This window comes from Harpia harpyja, chromosome 14, assembly GCF_026419915.1.
Source record: "Harpia harpyja isolate bHarHar1 chromosome 14, bHarHar1 primary haplotype, whole genome shotgun sequence".
Classification (NCBI taxonomy): Eukaryota; Metazoa; Chordata; class Aves; order Accipitriformes; family Accipitridae; genus Harpia; species Harpia harpyja.
Window position 1 is genome coordinate 38,549,322 of NC_068953.1, and position 17,794 is coordinate 38,567,115.

The 17,794-nt window shown below is 42.1% G+C and overlaps 1 protein-coding gene across 6 annotated transcripts in view; it reads right to left on the bottom strand.

Moving 5' to 3' along the window:
* Positions 1–17,794, bottom strand: part of ARIH1 (ariadne RBR E3 ubiquitin protein ligase 1) — a 63,036-nt gene that overhangs the window by 6,745 nt on the left and 38,497 nt on the right. For 2 of the 6 annotated variants that reach the window (XM_052809070.1, XM_052809075.1), the window contains exons 4-12: positions 16,539–16,631; positions 16,099–16,154; positions 11,916–11,982; positions 10,623–10,729; positions 10,071–10,113; positions 8,841–8,912; positions 6,048–6,155; positions 497–627; positions 340–398 (exon numbers count right to left, since the gene is read on the bottom strand). In XM_052809070.1, the coding sequence (XP_052665030.1) occupies positions 340–398; positions 497–627; positions 6,048–6,155; positions 8,841–8,912; positions 10,071–10,113; positions 10,623–10,729; positions 11,916–11,982; positions 16,099–16,154; positions 16,539–16,631 (736 nt within the window). The remainder of the gene's footprint in view (positions 1–339; positions 399–496; positions 628–6,047; positions 6,156–8,840; positions 8,913–10,070; positions 10,114–10,622; positions 10,730–11,915; positions 11,983–16,098; positions 16,155–16,538; positions 16,632–17,794) is intronic. The other 4 variants (XM_052809071.1, XM_052809072.1, XM_052809073.1 and 1 more) reach the window with 4 other exon arrangements.

Below are 17,794 nucleotides of genomic sequence, written 5' to 3' on the forward strand. Positions count from 1 at the left end.
ACATTAAGAACTTTGTAGTAAAGAGCATTTTACAAAGCACATGAGGATTGTTGTCTCAGACCAACAGCATTACGATGACTTCATGTGAAGAGCTGCTAGAAAACAGGCAAGGCAGCGTGACAGACAACTGAGTTAACATGTTCTTTAAATTGGGTTAAAGTGGCTTTGAACATTTTTGGGGTTTTTTGTTTCGTTTTGTTTCCTGGCATGAAGCGAGAGTCCAAAGCTGCGGGGGAACTTGTCCCAAATCCAGGAAATTCTTCAGAGCAGATTTATAGGTTTACAGAAAGCAAGCCACAGGGTTGGTGATCTCCCTTATCACCAAAGGTTATGGACTCACCTCCTGTGCATCCCTTGCTGCCTTTGCATCATCCTCATTGTAGCGATTACAGTTGTACCTGTAACAGGGACACCGATTCCACATATTTGAGTCCAAATAGATGCTGTTTGCATCACGGCTTCCTTGCCTTCCAGCAAGGCACACTCCTGAACTCACCAGGCAGATCCGTGGGGCTCCCAGGGGCCCAGACACACCCAGCAGAACTCCGCTTTGCAGTTCTGGTTCCGACAGACCATATGGTTGCAGCCCCCGTCCTTCTCGATGGTGACGTGGCATTTTGGGCATTCCTATTCACCGGACAGAGAGCACTGTTAGCAGGGAAAGCACAGAACCCACAACAGTCTTGTGAAGTTAGAAGGGTTCCCGTGGCAGTAAGAGATAGCATGTCAAGTGAAATGCATGATTTACTTCTTCCCTTTGATCATCAAGATCCTCTTCCAAGTCAGGCCTTAAAATTATTTCCAAAATCGGAGCAGTTAGATAGCAAAAAACCCTAAGGAATAACACATTTTACCTATGCTGCTATCACAGTGGTACACTGGATGGGTAATTTCATTACTTTCTCCAAAATCACAGCAGTAGTGATGGTCTGTAACAGCCCAGGGGAAAGCATCTGGCTTTCCTCACCATTAAGTGTTTGGTCCACTTCAGCACTCAAACTGAAAAAAGCTTAACGGTGAGCTGATATCATGCTGCTATCAATCCAAGACACCTGCAGTTGTAAAATGCCATCCAAAAAGTATCTGAAAACGTGCAGCAAGTATCTAGCATGCTTCAAAGAAGCTTCTGTCAGCTAAAAAGACACTTCTCCTCCTGGGGCATTTCCACATTTCCCATCAGGTCCCTTTCCCACCCCCCCTTCGTGTGACACCTCACTGAAGTCTTTTCTACAAAAGCCCACATGGGGCTTCCCTTTCAGGTGTGAGGCCTTTGACAAATACAAGAACATCAAAAAGTAGCACTGCAGAGGAGAATCTTTGGGGAATAGGGTTTTTTTTTAATAACACTGATATTTTCATACATCAGCAGCAAATGGCCATTCCTAAAACGATATTCAACTCATGTAGAGCATAAAGGATTATTTCTGTAGTATCCCAATAAGTACACAAAGCCAAGGTTGCAAGAATATACTAAGCTGCCTCTACGAGCAAAGGAAACCGGTCCAACCCTCTTCTGCCACTTGTTCCTGTCCCCGTGGCACTTCTCTTATGCCAGGACACAATGCAGCTGCACAAGAGCTGGGCCAAGGAATGCATCAGGTTAAAATCAAGCAGCAAGTACAAAGCAAAAAGCCCCCAAAATAAAACAAAAGCATTTTATTCTGGATCAGTTCCTCAGTCCAGCTCATCATACAACCACACCAGTATTTATGAAGTTTTTGCAGAAGCCAGTTTTATCTACAAGGCAATAACAAACATACCCAAACAAATAATGCACACTCATGTACAATCAGCTGCAGTGTTTGGATCAGAAGCATGTAAAATCCCCTCCCCAGTTAGGAGCACGTCTTTGCTGTTTGCTAACCAGAGCAACCATTTCCTATTCTGCCATTCAGACAAACTCTCAATAAAGGAAGAAAACAACATGTTCAGTCTATAGCTGCTACCTTTATGTAGGACACAATCCAACACATTCTTGTACATCTACTCCAAGTGTCCCAACTAGTACTACATTTTCATATGAATTTCCCTATTTGTATTTTAAGAGACAGGAGAATTTGCACACCAAGTAGTACTCAGAAGATAGCTCAGAAGGTGCAAAAGACCAATGTAGTCTCCAGATGTCAGACGTGGCGCTTCCCACTGCAGGGAGGGAAGTTCGCAGTAAGGCAAAGCAGGTTACAAGGGAAAAGACACAAGGGGGAGGAAGACACGAGGGACTGCAACTTCTTTTCGGACAACATAATTAAAGCGCTTTCAGCTAGTTTTGCTTCTTGATGATTGCAACTTTGTAGACCTGAGCACTAATGAAAAATAAGGCTCATTACAGCAGCCTGCCCTAACTTTTAGGTTAACCTTGCTTCGAGCTGGGGGTCAAACAAGATGACATTCCCTTCCAACCTAGATCATGTCATGATTCTGGTCTCCACAGAAATGGCAGAGCACTCCACTTTGAGTACTGCCATCATTTCTTCCTCGTCAAAGTCCTGCTTTGGACCTACCGCCTGATCCTGAAGGGGAAGGGTTAAGGACTGGGCAGAAACAAGCAACACCTCACACAACCAGCAAGGTTTTCCTAAGCCATTCCTTTGAAAGGAGATGCTATTACAGCACCTGTTTGGAGAGCGCTGCTCTCCTGTTCAGCCAAGAAGGGCAGTGTTCCCATACCATCAACAGGTCACAACCAGGGCTTGGCCTGAATAAGAGGACAAAGCTCAGTTTCTAACCAGAAGACCAAGCTTGTCGTCCAAGTAAAAAGATTCCTCAGATTTGGGGAACTACTCCAGTAATTTGAGGAATGTTTCTTTCGGCAGTCGCACCTCTCCTCCCATCCTCATGCTCTGTCAGTACACTGCATGCTAGCTGGCTGCTTGTTTGTTTTGGTTCAGGTTTTTTGGGGCTGGTTGTTACTCCAATAGGTTCAAGCAGCAAGCAAGCACATAAGGGGATTTTTCCAGACCTGCTTTCATCCCCATCACCTGTGTTCGTCCTACAAACAGAGTAACTGTACTACAGAGTAAATGAAGCACAGTAACTCCCTTGCTGGCCCTCTCAGAGGGACAACCTCAAGATGTCCTCTTGGGCTGTCCATAGGATGGATACTCAGCCACGTAAGCTTGTTCCCAATGAGTCAGTCGATGCAGTTCTGTGAACTTCAGAGTCAAAAACGGTCTCTCCTTTGAGCACAGTACCCAGTGCAGTATCTATTTTCCTTTTCCAGGCAGCCCTCCTCCCTCTTCCAATCCTGCACCAACACCTCAGGACCCAAATTTAGGTTTATCCTATCAACACCCTTCACAACTGTGAGGATCCCTGCTCAATTTGTTCATCAGCCATGGTGCGCTTTGCTAGTATGTACGAACAGTGGCACTGCACCCCTGCCACAACATGACACATCTCCCCTGTCACTCAAACGCTGACCCTGGAGCGCACAACGATGAATGTTTTTTCAAGAGAAGATGGTGGTCGCAGAGCTGTGCAGTTTCTTCCAAACACATCTCATCTGATGAGATGCTGACATCTGCATGCCGCAGTGGAAGAGATAGCTAATCCAACAAACAGCTGCAGTGATCACCCTGCTTAGGAAAATCCCACAACTGGAAGAAGAGGGAAACAGTTCCCAGATGACCTGCCAAGCTGGAGAGGCACAGTGGGGCATGTCCACACCACCAGCATGCGAGGCCATCCTCATCCACAGCTAGGCTCAATTAGGAGCACTAAAATTCTGCTCTCCTGCCTTTGACAATGAGACCAAGCTCTTCAGTGCCTCTATACTGCACGGTGCTTAGGGCTTCTAGCCCTGTGATGCAAACTAGAACAAAAAGACCCTAATTACAGCCCTTTTATTACAGAGAATGCCATCCTTTTCAAGCCTCTATATGCCTGTCAAGCAAAGCACAAGGAAGACAGATTACACAGTAAACTATACAGATCCATGAAGTTGTGTAAAAGTGTAGAAGTTGAATATTATTAAAAATTAAGGAAAAGCCATGAGAAGAACATACTAAAGAAATGCTGAACACCAGCGGAAAGAAAAAAGCAGCAACTACAAGCCACCAATGCAGTGAGTGCGAGAGATTTATAGATTAAGGAGGATAGGAAGGAAGATCTTATTGAGAATTACAGCTACGTAACAACATAATAGCCAGCAAATCAAATCACTAAACCAGTAGATTATTCTGCACGTTATCTGTCATGCCATGATGCAGGGGTGACCTCATTAACATTGTTCCACTCTAAACAAGTCTGCGTTGTGCTTACTTGCTGCACTTTGAAACAAAAGCCCAGGCAAACCTGGCAAAAGGAGAACAGTAACTATTTTGTCATAAAAGGCTGCACGTACATAAAACACCATAAACCTCAGCTGCCGTTTTATGAACAGGAGGCTAAACAGAAACTTATTTTGTATTTCAGGGCAGGTGAAACAGATTAGTCCTCTCCAGAACTCCGAGGCAACTGGTGTACATCAGCCTCCCAGCCACGTTCACAGCAACGCCTTCACCTATAACCCATCCTATTTTAAAAAACAAACAAACAAACAAAAAACCAACCTTCAAACACCACAGGGATTTCTTAATGCATTTCAATTAAAAAAATGCTGAACTTAATTACAGTTAGCACAAAATAGTACACCATGACAACACCTAGAGTCATTGAGGAAAGCAGGGTATTTTAAACATTTGCTCATCTGAAAGGAAAAGATGGCACTTTGACATCTTAGGAAAGATGCTGTTCACAGCTCTGGCACGAAACTGCACTGGTGAGAAATGAAAGACCAAAGTTCAATGCTGGTGCCCAGGGAGCATCTAGCGGGCTGCCAGAATTTCCACACGTTAGAACAAATGTAGGACTTCCAGAATGTACAGAGGGAGCGCATGTTCAGAGTGACCTGAAAAGGAACAGAACTGGGTTTGTGCCATTTTATCTCACTTAGAGGAGAAAAATGGCCAATAGCTTTTTTGGAGAGAGAAAATCTGCCTGTTTTATACATCAGGCATTCAAGCCCTGTCTAGCCCAGAAGATAATGAGATGGTGACATGCCAGGAGCCAAAAGCTTTAAGGCAGGGGCATTTTTAGTATCAGATGAACAACTTTCATTAACACTAATTTAACTTCAACACACACAAAAAAAAAACCAAACAAAAAACGAACAGTGCCTTGGGTGAAGACCGGCACCGTTAGCATCTTTGTTCTTCTTCCTTTAGTATTTTAAGATGAAGAAAGATTACAATCACTGAAACTCAGGTTTGAAACAGGTTTCCCCTCCTCCTTTTAGGCTCCTTTCAGACAGCCTTGATACACCTTAAGAGGTCAAAATAAATGCAAACACCCAAGTTTTCTATATTTCTTACTCCTTTGAATGTCCACTTAAAAAAAGTAATGGATCTATGTGGTTTCTTTATTCCCAAAGCCACACAAACCAAATACCTAAAACCTGCCTAGTTTAATTCAAGAAAAGAGCTATTTAAGAACCAAGTTTGTACAACAACCTGAAAAAGAAAGAAATGTGCAAAACCTTGACTATTCAACCCTTCTCCACAAGACGACTGAGAATTAAAGGCTTGATAAAGAACTTGTATTGGCTTATCTCAAATTTAAATTGATTTAGTTAAACTGAACTCATACGTGAAAGTAGCTTATTTTAACTAAAAGGCCATCTACTCCAGCAGACTCTGCTGCAAGGGCTGTACCTTTTGTATAAGTAGAAAGATTTTAGTGCAGGTCTCCTAAGCGCAAATAAATGAATGCAAAATAAAAAAAAGTTATATAGGAAACCACAGAATTCACTACTCAAATCTCCTCTTTTTCATTCAGACCATTCTACATAATTCATCAAAAAATGCATCACATAACTCCAGTTTGTGAGCACAAACCAATTCAGCTGGGTTTTACTTTTCTATTCTCTCATACAACAATTGCCTAATTTTCCTTTCCTATTCTGTGTCCCAGGGCAAGCTGGAACAAATACATCTCACATTCTCCTGTTGCAAAGGATTACCCAGATTTCAAGCCCACATTCCAGGAGGACTGGTATTTTTCTCTTATACCTTCATCTTGGTAATACAGGAAGTTTTCTTCCCCAAATGGAGACCACGTGGGACAGGACTGCAGCTCAGCATCACACTTGGAGGACTTGAGAAAGCACTTTTCAAAAGCTAGAAACAGCAACGGAGACCATAGTAACAACTGAATTACTTGGAGAGTTTTTCCCCCACTGAAAATGGGGATTTTTGCATCTGATGGTACCTGATCTGATTCCTGTCTAGGTTCTTCAAAATGAAGAAATTCAACACAGAATTTGGGCTCTGACTTGCAGTCACTGAAGCAAACAGCTGTGAAGGCACAAGATATCCCTCCACAAACACAACTGCCCTATTTTCCTGCTAGAAATAGTACAGAGACAGGGTAAGGATAGATGTATGCACACTCCAACTGTGCGATTCCTATCCCAGTGTATCGCTACAACCTCATGCTACAGCAGGAAAGGATTTTACCTGGTTCCTCTCTGAACAGCAGCAGGACTGTGCCACTGTCAGACAGGCACTTGGGTTTCTCCGTGCCTTTGGCCAAGGGCCAGCAGGCAGTTCAGGCAAGAGGTGGTGGTGGCTGGCAGCCCCGTGGCTCCGGGCTGATCCGGTTCTCTGGAGGCTGCGAAGCTCCGATTGCACATGTTCCAGCAGCCAGCACTGCTCGTGCTTCATCATTATAGCAGTGTGAAATTACCACCTTCCACATCTTGCTGCCCGCAAGAAGGCAGAGATCATTACGAGGGGTGGGTTACGTTTCCTGCCAACCTTCCCCTCAATTGAGTCTAGCGTCAGTTTGGAGAGAGAAGAATTGCAATATTGTCCTTCAGTTAATTCAATTGATACGGATACCATAAGACTGCAGGACAGTTGGCTTGTTCAAATGTCTGGTGTAATTATCCTGATGTTATTTTTCTTCCTGTTGCTGCTGTACAGCCTGGGCTCCAAAGTATTTTCTTGCTGTAGGAGCATCTTGTACAGTGTTAGAGGAAGTAGCTTAGACTGTGATGTTCAAGGACAACAGCTCTTCTGCTGCTGACACCAGACTACAGGAACTAACAGATAAGCTGGGCTGATGCTAGCATGGCTTGGCCATACTCATTTCCCCTCCTCACCATCCTCTGTGTGGGTGTTTCCCACAAAAAAAATCTTCTTACTCCAGCCATTCAATACTATTTCTGACAGTCTGAGCTATGCTTTAGCCCAACCACTAGCATGGCTCCTACCTGACAAAGTCTAGATCCTGGTTAAAAAAAAAAGGAGGACCAACTTTATAATCTTTGTCTATGCTTAAGTCTTTAGGCAAGCAAGCTGCAAAAACAGTCATCTTCCTGTCTGAAAAACAGACAAGTAACTTCCTATTTTCAGTAGCCAGCATTAGTGGCACATAACTCATGCCTGATCTACATAACAAATACTCATGTATCATTTTAGCCTTTTTAATGGGCACAGAATACAGTAAGGGAAAGTTTAACATTTGATCCTAACAAAAGCCAGCAAGGAGAGCTCAGATGCTGGTCTTTAGCAGCACATGCCAAGGTAGGGGCAGGTAGAAGATGGGGAGCCCTAAGGCCATGACCAAGATCACACACCTGAGGGGCAGCAGCAGCTCCTCGTCTGGGTCCCGAGGGCTATGTCACAGGCAAAATAGGGCTGTGGCCATTCTGACATCCCAAATATTTGATACCCAAGGCTAAAAGCTGCTTTGCATGTGCTTACACTCTGCCCTTTCCAAGCTATTTGGCTACTCTTCCTCAGGTTTAATACAAGCAATACCTGAAGACCAAGAAAAGTTTGAACAAATCTGGTTCAGTTCTTGAGCCACAATACATCTTTGAACACACCCACCTCAGAAAAAGCCAAGTTCACTTTATTGAGCAATGTTCAGCCTCCAAGCAGGGACCACACAAGTCTCAGCCCACAAAACAGAAAGAAGCAGCCGAGACTGCACAATTTCAGCCTGTTTTGAACTGTACATTTGAGCATGATGGGTGTTTCTGCTTTCACCATAACGCAACATTCCAGTTCAATGAAAAACACGCAGCCAGCCCCAGAAAGAAGCAGCCACTGCTGCAAACAATACCATTAACCAGTTACACAACAGAGCTAAGAAAACAAAGCAGCCATTTCCTCACACCCTCCCCACCTTCTTCCACCCTCCCGGCTCAGCAGTCCTGAGACCCAGGTCTGCTCCTAATCCCGCCCCCCCCCCCCCCCCCCATGGCATCTGCTGCTTTTGTTTTCTTGCCACCATGCCAACTTTTGTTTTAATTCGTCCCAAACAGAATGAATGCTGAAGTTTCCAGCAAAGTTGGGCTAGCTAGAACGAAGACATTTACATGCTAAAATCTTAACAGCTGTTCTGCCAGTCTCTATCTGGAATCCTGCCCAGCGGAAATGAACAACTCAAGAGGCCAACCCAGGGGATTTAAAGGCAGATGTAAATTATCACAGCCAAACCAAGCCACAGGTGGTATTAGCGTGTTTCACACACTTGGAGTGAGGCACAGACTTGCTTAGGAAAGCCATCAGTGCCAGACAGGAGCCCAAAGACTTAAAACTTGAGCTTCCTTTTGGTCTCCAATTAACTCTTTCTTACAAGACCAAACTCCACTTAACATGAAGAACTTCACCTGATTTGAGGCAGTAACACCTATTTGCTCTTCAAACAAGAGTACTTCAGTGCACTGTGGATTTTAAGGCTTGCTCTTAACTAATGACATGCCAACAGAAAAAATAATCCTAGTACAGAGCAATCAGGCTGTCCTCCTTTTCATCTGATAAGTCTATATAAAATATGAGAAAAACCCTCACCTTTGTGTTTGCTGCAATCCAATTAGAAGTTTCACTGTCATCATCACACTTCTTAATCCATTTCTTTAACCACTGTTAGAAAATGAAGAAGAGAGTTACATTTAAATAGAAGAACTGTATATCTTCCCAAGACAGCTGCTTACATTAAGGTAAGGTACACACAACCACATCGGAATATGGGGGGGGGGGGGGGTGGTGCGAGGAATGTTGGTGCTGGAAAGCAGTGCAAACAGCAACTAATTTAGTTGCAGACACTTCCTCCAGCACCATCCTGATCCAGCGAGCATGATCACTCAGCACAAAGACTTCAGCAATGAGTTTGCAGTTCTTAAGTTCAATCAACACAGACTTCACATGGGACTCTAAAATAATAAGGATGTTGTAACAGTGATCTGCCAAAACTGCAGTCAGGCCCTCTGTGATGCCTAGCTTTACATCAAGCCAAGTTCTTCCTCAGGCTTGCAATGCTCACCTTATGCTGTCTTTTTTTTTTTTTTTTAAAAACCAAACCTTGCTGAGAACATGGCTTTATCAAATGAATGCAAGTAAGAAAAGCAAAAGACTGCTTGCACCCCATTAGATAATAAGCTGACCACATCTAGCCCAGAAAGGCCAGCTAAACCATGCTAAACCTTTGGTGAAGTTTCCCTCCCCTCTCCCCAAGGAAGCTTTTCTTGCATTTATTACTAGGAACACAGACTTCTCTGTCCCCAAGGCATGAAACATGGCTGTCCGTGAGCTCTGCACAGACCACAGGATCCCAGGCTGGATTGCAGCTTTCAATAGCTCCACAAAATGGTCTAGAGTTCACTCAACAGCAGCAGGTCCCAGGACCAAATTAATTCCTTCAGTACGACGAATCACAAGCCTGCCAAAGCACCAAACACCTATAGAAACACCTAGTACAGGATGCTTGTTGTCAAGTGAAGCATCACTCCTGAAGCACCTTCATTCCTCTTCAGAGGGTCACAGCTGTAACAGCTTCCTCCCTCCAGACATTTCCCCATCTGGCTGAGGCACTGTTCCTTCACAAGGTCCAACTTTGAGGCATCCTAAAGGCATCCAGTATGATTTCACCAATTCTTCTCACACTATGATCTAAACAGGTGAACTACTATGCTACTTGATGCGAACAGCCACAAAGCTTGTGCTTCATTTCTACGTCTTGAAAAAGTTTAGTCAATTTATGTGCAAAGTCATGCATTTAGAAAAGATCTTTGACATGCTCACCTTGCATTTAACAGGATCATGCCAGTTTTCACCACAGTTAAAGCTGTAAGTGAAAGAAAGGGGAAAATAAGCAAATAAGGCAGATGATTGTTTAACTAGGTTAACACTGTGGAAGTTTTCTTCTGGGTTGTTCTGCTGAAAGACCAAGGCCAGTCCTAAGGAAACATTACACATGTCAAAAGATCTCCCAACCCTCAAATCACTCAATGCAGTATATTTCTCTATCAGCAGTATATTATCTCCATACATTTTGATTCTCTACAGTGCCTGCAGTCAAGAACCTCACCTAATCTCAGAACCACTCATCTCTCAGCAAAACCTGGATCTGTCTCTATGTCAAAGGAGGCCCAAGACACAGAGAGCAACAACTACATAGTGATGGGCTTTTCAACCAGCTGTACCTAATGCTGGCTTACCATTTGAAGCCCACCTCATGCTTCTCCCACCATCTAAACCACATTCCAACATAAAGACTTACAGAATACATACTAATACACTTTCAAGGTAGTAAGTAAAAAGCAATATCAACATCTTTTACTTGATTTTTCTTACCAAAACTGACGTCCACATTTGCAGCGAACGGGTTTAGCATCAGGATATTGGACTTTAACAACGTGGTGGCAATCTGGGGCAGGACACCATTTTAACAGTCGATTACACTATGAAATAAAAAAAAAAATAGAAAAAGGATGCTGCACAAGGATGCTACCTGCCCTTCATCCCTTTTTCATCCTTTCAACCATGACCTTCGGTCACACTCCTTCCTCTGCAATAAGAGTGCTGTCTCCTCAATCTAAGCATTTACTCTCTTTCTACTGAAAGAAAGCACGAATATGATAGTCAACTCTTCACCGTCAAATAGCCTCTTATGAAAGATGAGGAGCATAAAGACTTCTGCTGACCTCATTGCTCACCCAGAGAATATACTTGAATATGAAGCTATGATGCTTCCCACTGAAAAAAACATGTCAAGTTGTTTGCTACTCCCATCTCTGTTCCACTCCACTGCTGCAACAGCCTTTCTGAAACTGCTCACAAACCATGCACACTAGGTTTTTACAAGCACCGCTTTCTCACACCCCTTGAACATCATCTCATCACCTGTTCCTGCTGTACTGCAGCCAGTCTGCATTGCTAGGCTTTTGTCAGTCTTTCAGTCTGCAACACATGCTTAACTCGTGTTGCATTAAAAAAAAAAAACAAAAAACAAAAAACACCCAAACCCACCCCCCCCCCCAAAATCCAAACCCACCACATACATCACTTCAAACAAGGAGCAAAAGCTTGATCCTAGTAACAACTTACATATTGGCTTTACAGTGAATCTGAATGCATGCAACTGGGAAAATGGGACAGTGGAAAAATATTCCAAAGCACCCTTCTCCAAGTTTATTTTGATTTTGAGGTTGCAAAGCTATTAGTATTTTGCTAAAAGCAATTTTGCAGCTTTACTTCAAATGGCAAATGTTTAAGGCATGTTCTTGTCTACAACATTTCTTAGTTTTCAATCTGAAGTATCTCAGGTAACATTCAAGAACTACAAACATTAAGTGCTCCTTAGAATGTACAGACTGAACAACTCTTGCATTCTCTAACTACAGCTGCTTGCTATATCTCTATGTCTTTTGTTGGGCATTTTTTTTAAGATTTTCCTACAATTATACCTGTAACTAAAAGGGCTTTAAAATAACCCCTGCAAAGCCTCTAACTTGCAGCCACACTTGATGAGAGACTATACAAAAAAACCTGCTCTACAGCTACAAACAAACCTCACTTCTCTGGTTTGGTACATAACTGAGACAAAAGCAACCTAGAAGCCATTAAAAATTTCAAATAAAAACTCACCTCTACAAAACTATTGGTTATTAAATGCTGGTACTTTAATTTAACCTTGGAATCTGTGATCAGACGCCTGCGGAAAGGAAAGAAACACAGAATAATTATTGTAGCAGAAAGCTCATTTTTTCCATACATAGCCAGTAGGTTAAGAAAGACAAATGGTTTTGATTCCTCCTACACTTGCAGGTACTTTTTTGTACTTACCTGTCCTCTATTTATTTGTTAGACCATTTATTATATTATTATGAAAACTACAAATACAGTATTTAACTTCTAATATTAGCTTCAGAATCATAGAGAAAGCTCACGCAGTTCAAAAGAACTGAACCTCTTGGTGTGGGGACTTTTACTTAAAAAGACTTTCCTGAAGAGCCCAAGAAACAGAGCAAACAATTTCATTAGTTCATTTACATTAAACATGCAGAACTTGTGGCAAATCCCTTTAAAAAGCTCCAGAACACCTGTTGTGCAGTTAATAACTTTGGTAGACCTAATGCTATCTGGGTTTCAGTGGAATGCTACAGCTTCAGTTTAAAAGTTAATGTTCTTTTAATCTATTTACCACAAAACCAAAGCTGATTTAAATTCAACATCACAGAGGGTGTACACAACATCGACTAAGTCAGTCAGCTCGGAAGGGGGAGAGCAGAATAAAACTAGACAGATAGGAATCCTTTAAAAGCATGGTTACCACTTTTCTCCTGGACACACCAACCCAGCTGGCATTTGCAGACTGTCCAGCCTAGATACATTCAAAATAATTATGTATTGCTGAGCACTTTTATATAAGTCTTCCAGTTATGACTGAAGTGTCTTCTGCATAAATATAAAGCTGGACTAATACCCACTTTGCAGTATTTCTGTTTTAAATCATACTGTGGAATACAGCTTTATACAGGCCATATCATGTATAAATATTGAAATTAATAGATTATTCATTTCAGGGCGCAGCCAAAATCAAGTGTACTCCTGCATGTTATCATGCCAACATTCATTAAAGAACAGCGCATGTGACGATGTGATGTTGCATAAATCCTAGCCCTTAGCAGTCTGGGGAGCTCCTCACCAAACAACATGCTGGTTATTACATAAACATAGTACGGGGCAGCCAACTTCCCAGTGCTAAAATAAAACAAATCAGCTGACAAAGCATCTCATCAGGCCCATGTCCATGGCAAGCCTGCAATTTTGGAGTCAAACTTACTGAAGAATGAAAAACCAATTTGAACTTATAATATGAATTATAAATTTCACTTTCTTACTCCATACCTAGGCTTCTAGACATAATCAATGTCACTTCAAAAAATTTATTGTATTATGTATCAGGAACTGGAATTTAAATAAAGACCAATGCCATAACTAACCAGAGCACACAGAATACGCAATCTGCTCGTTTTTGCTTACCAAACTGCCTATGATCACTCCATGTTAGCAACCTCACCTGCTCTAGGTTCAACAGCACTTCCACAGCACGGCTCAGGTCAAGACCTTCAAGAACTTTGCTCTGAACATTACTGTCTTTTGACAAACAATAAATGAAACTAGACAAATCAAGAGATGAAACCCATTCCCAGTTCCCCTACACCATACTTTGGGGTACCTTGAGCCAAGTTGTAAAAGAAGGAACCTCACCAAAGAAGCCAGGTTAGAAATGCAAACTGCTTGCAAAAAAAACCTTAACCCTTGATCTCTTCTGGCAGCTCAGTTCAGAACTACACAATCTCAAAAACTCACACAAAGATGGCAGCAATCCTTTGTCAGACCATAAATTTTACATTTTTATTCCATTTGGATAATACAAACTCCTCAAAGACACCAATCAGTGGAATCAGCAAAAAAAATGCACATCATGTGAGGGGTCAAACACCCTCCCATAGGAATTACTTCAAGACCTTACTACCTTCTGACATGATGCAGCAGCAGCAGTGGTATTTGCAACTATGCAAAGGAAGATTAAAAATGAGGCAGCACTCCACATGACTTCCATACTGGAACCCAAAATCCATCCATTCCCAGCGAGTGCATTGATTTTCAGAGGCTACTACCAGACTGCTGCCACCCACGAGCACCAGCCATTAGACACGCCAGTAACAAAGGCAGCCTGCCTTGCTTATTAATGAAATCAACAACTTTGCATGTAGGTTAAAGCAATTACCAGCAGCATTAGCAAGGGTGAACAGGGGATAGAAACAGATTACCTTCAGCCAGTTTGAAGGTCTTGAAAGAACTGAAAGGGACCCTCTCTTCAACCTTTCTACTTAAGCTCAACAGTAACACGCAAAATGGACAATAAACTAGCTAAATACTCACAAATCCAGGAAGGTCATCTGAATTGCCAAGTTTGGACTCGTATGGAGATAATTCAACTTGGAGATGTACTGCCTTGCAGAGGGCAAGTACTGAGAAGGGAGCAAATTAATAACTTGGCCTATCTACTTTGATTTTCTGATGGATAAAGAAACTGACGTCTCTATACATTGCACACTAATCTTAGGGTCCTGTAGCTTGGAAACCTGGAACTGGAGACTTTGTAAAAATGAAAAGACCTAAAAAGAGAATAATTAAGGACATGGGAGAGGGTGCAGAATCCAGTTGGGATTGCTTACATTTTTATTCATGCCATTTCGTAAGATTGCCACACATAAGATTGCCACAGTTGTCCATCTTCGCTTTTAAAGGAAAGCATTAAGCTTTTGCAAAAAAAAGCACCTCCCTCCCCCAGACATTCCAAGTGTCCCCCGTGAGATCAAGGAAAGGTGGATTTTTACCTCCACAAAACATTTGTAGTTTTACTTAGACAAAAGGGAACTTGTTTGCTTTACCAACTAAATGCTATTTTACTATCATAGGCCCCAGATCTCTCTGCCATTTCTAGGCAAAGAGGAATCCCACAGCACATGGTGTGAGTTGAAGACTGAGCACATCTACCCGAGTGTCATGGTTTTCTGTGCTATAAAAGCCATGAAGTGAAACATAAGGATAGTCAGACCTACTACTAATATCAAGCAATAGCAACAGATGCCATAGCAACAAAAGCCAGCACTGCTGCTCTCTTCTTCCATCCTTTCCTTGCTACTGCTACCACCACAGCCTCCAACGAATTCAGCTAGTCTACTTTACAGGCACTATTTGAACAGCTTATTCAAACTGCTCAATCAAGAAAACACTCAAGAAATTTCCTGCTGAGAGTGTACGACACCAGAAGTTGGGTTCAGACTCCAATAAACAAAAATCTCAATCAAGTCACTCAAGATACTATGCCAACTTCAGTTCAGTTTCCACCCACTGAACTCTACAAACCACCCCTCAACAGGGCATGAAAACATTTCAGCTACTTCCACTTGTATCAAGCCTACACTTCATGACTAACATAGAGCCACTAACGCAGAGGGATATGGGAAATCACTAGTCTGAAAGCAATTGATATAAAAACCAGCAAATTAATATCAATGAGTGAGTCAGACTTCAGGAAGGAAGGAATAAGGTAACAGAATAAGCTTCTATTTAGATGCTTTTTAGCATGAAGAATTAAAATGAACTTAATCAAGGTTTAGAATTATGAAGGATATTACTCATGCAATAACATCACCCAATATAAAAGAGAAGGAAGCTCTTGGAATTCACCGCTTCACCATGTACAAGCAGTCATCCTACAGCTGGACAACTTAATAAGCAAAGTGACACAGACTAACATACAATCTTAATCAAATCTTATGTTCGAGGGTCAAATGCTTTCTATCAGAGGGCATAAAACCACACCCTTCATCAGACCATACACAGGACTTCTTTCCTCTGACTCACGTATTAACTATAGCTATAGGGACTTGGTGAACCAGTGGGTTGACCTAGGTAGGAAGTCCTAAATTCCTACATAAATCAAAGGAAACAAAATGCACAGAGCAGTTAAACAGGGTTTGGAAAGACTGCCTGGTGTTTATTCTGATGTCATGCTGACCAATTTGGTCAAGGAGTCTTTCCTCCAAGTACTGTGGCACGGGTTTTTCAGAGCTAAGCAGGAAGCTAAGAGACATACTGGTATTAACATAGACAGTTCAAGACCAACCTCTCTGCTGCCTTAAAGCCTCTATACAGTTTTTTTTTTTTATAAGCCAGTATATTTGGATAGCACATGAGTAACAAAATGGAAAAAGGAGAGGAAAGCCAAGAGGTAGCAACTCATCATACTTACATAACTGTATTGTCATCGACTAAGATATCACAGCCATGAGCAGGGCATGAAATGGTCTGAAAAAACCAAAAAGTTCATAAAAGCAACAGTGTTTATCCTATTTTTTGCATCACAAAGAATTCCAAGGCAACAGACTTCACTAAAATCCACAGCGAAAATAGTAATTGGCTCTATCATCACATCCCAGATGTGCCACTGTGCACAGCATGATTCCTCCCACTCAGAGCAAAGATGCCTGCACTAACTCCATGTAGTTCCCTCCAGCTTCACCCATGGCAAAGACTGCAGCCCCCAAAGCTTAAGGGCTTGGGTTTTCTTTGTTGTTCTTTTGTTTTTTTTAAACTTTAGTGGGGAAAGAATTCTTGCCTTTCTTTCCCCACCCTCTCCAATACACAGAATTTCCAAAAATAAGTCATGAGGTAGCTGAGTTGACATTTTACCTGTCCCATGCCTTCCTCCATTATTTTGGTAGTTAAATATTCACTCCAGCACTGCATACAGAACTTGTGTCCACACTCTAGGCCAGTAAAGTACTGCAATGACAAAGAACATAAGACATTGGATCATTTTATCACCTGGATTCACTCGATCATTTTGCCCTTCTTGGTGCTGTGCAGCTTATCATATCTCTCATCCCCCACACCAAACCTGAGACGCTACTATTTATTTTGCATCATCACCACTACAGAACATTGCCAATGCAGCTTTAGTCATGCCTTCAAAGCCAGGCTTTAATCCCCAACCCTAGCAGCAAGGAAAGGTGTGGCTGATGTTTCCGTCCTGCCTGTCCATTTAAACTGATCCTTGTTTTAGGAGTATATACAGAGCATAGCATGGCTCTCCCTTGTTTTACTCATGCAAATGAATAAAATAAATGCAACACCACCAAACAGGTCACAGTTATAAGATGATATGGAGTCTTCTTTCCTCCTATTTTCCCACTTGGCTTGCTTCCACATGTGGGTGCTGCCCAGAAGTCCCAGAATATGCACACCAGCTATGCACAGGCACTAATTTAGCTCCCTCTTGTATAGCAAACATTAAGTGATCAGCGAGCAGTCTGCATTACTGGGTGAGCACTAACAACAGAAACAGAAAGAATTGTGTGCATTTATGCTTTTAATGCGTATGCCAACTTGCTTGGTAAACTTCCCCCCAAAAAGCAAAAAGATGCTCATCAGATGAAGACACTAAGGATCCTAATTGGCAGGTGTAAATTACTAAATAAAATTCAATAATAATTAGCTGTTGCAGACAGCAACAAGGACTACTTCATCTGTGTATGCATCATCTACACAGAATATGTCAAGATACCATCTGGGACTGAATGGTTACAAGGGGTGGAGAAGCAAACACTGCTGGGGAAAGGCTGAAATTAAGTTACTTTTCTCAGGTCATCTTAAAGTTACTTTCTACCCGGAGCCAGGGGCAAGGACAATCTATATTTAAAACAGTTCACTTGTAGCACTGTGCAGGTTACTATTTGATGGCTTGCCTTTTCAAGCCATCTTATTCTCAGCCAATAAGATAAAACAAGAGCTCCACCCTGAGATACCATCAACTTGTATGAAACTCCACAAACGAAAGAAACCTGGTATCCTCTGCCGAACAGCCCAAAACAGCAACAGGATGCTGGCAATTAAGAAAAGGAGAGAGTCCATTTTAAGAAAACAACGTTCTTCTCGAACTGCCTCCT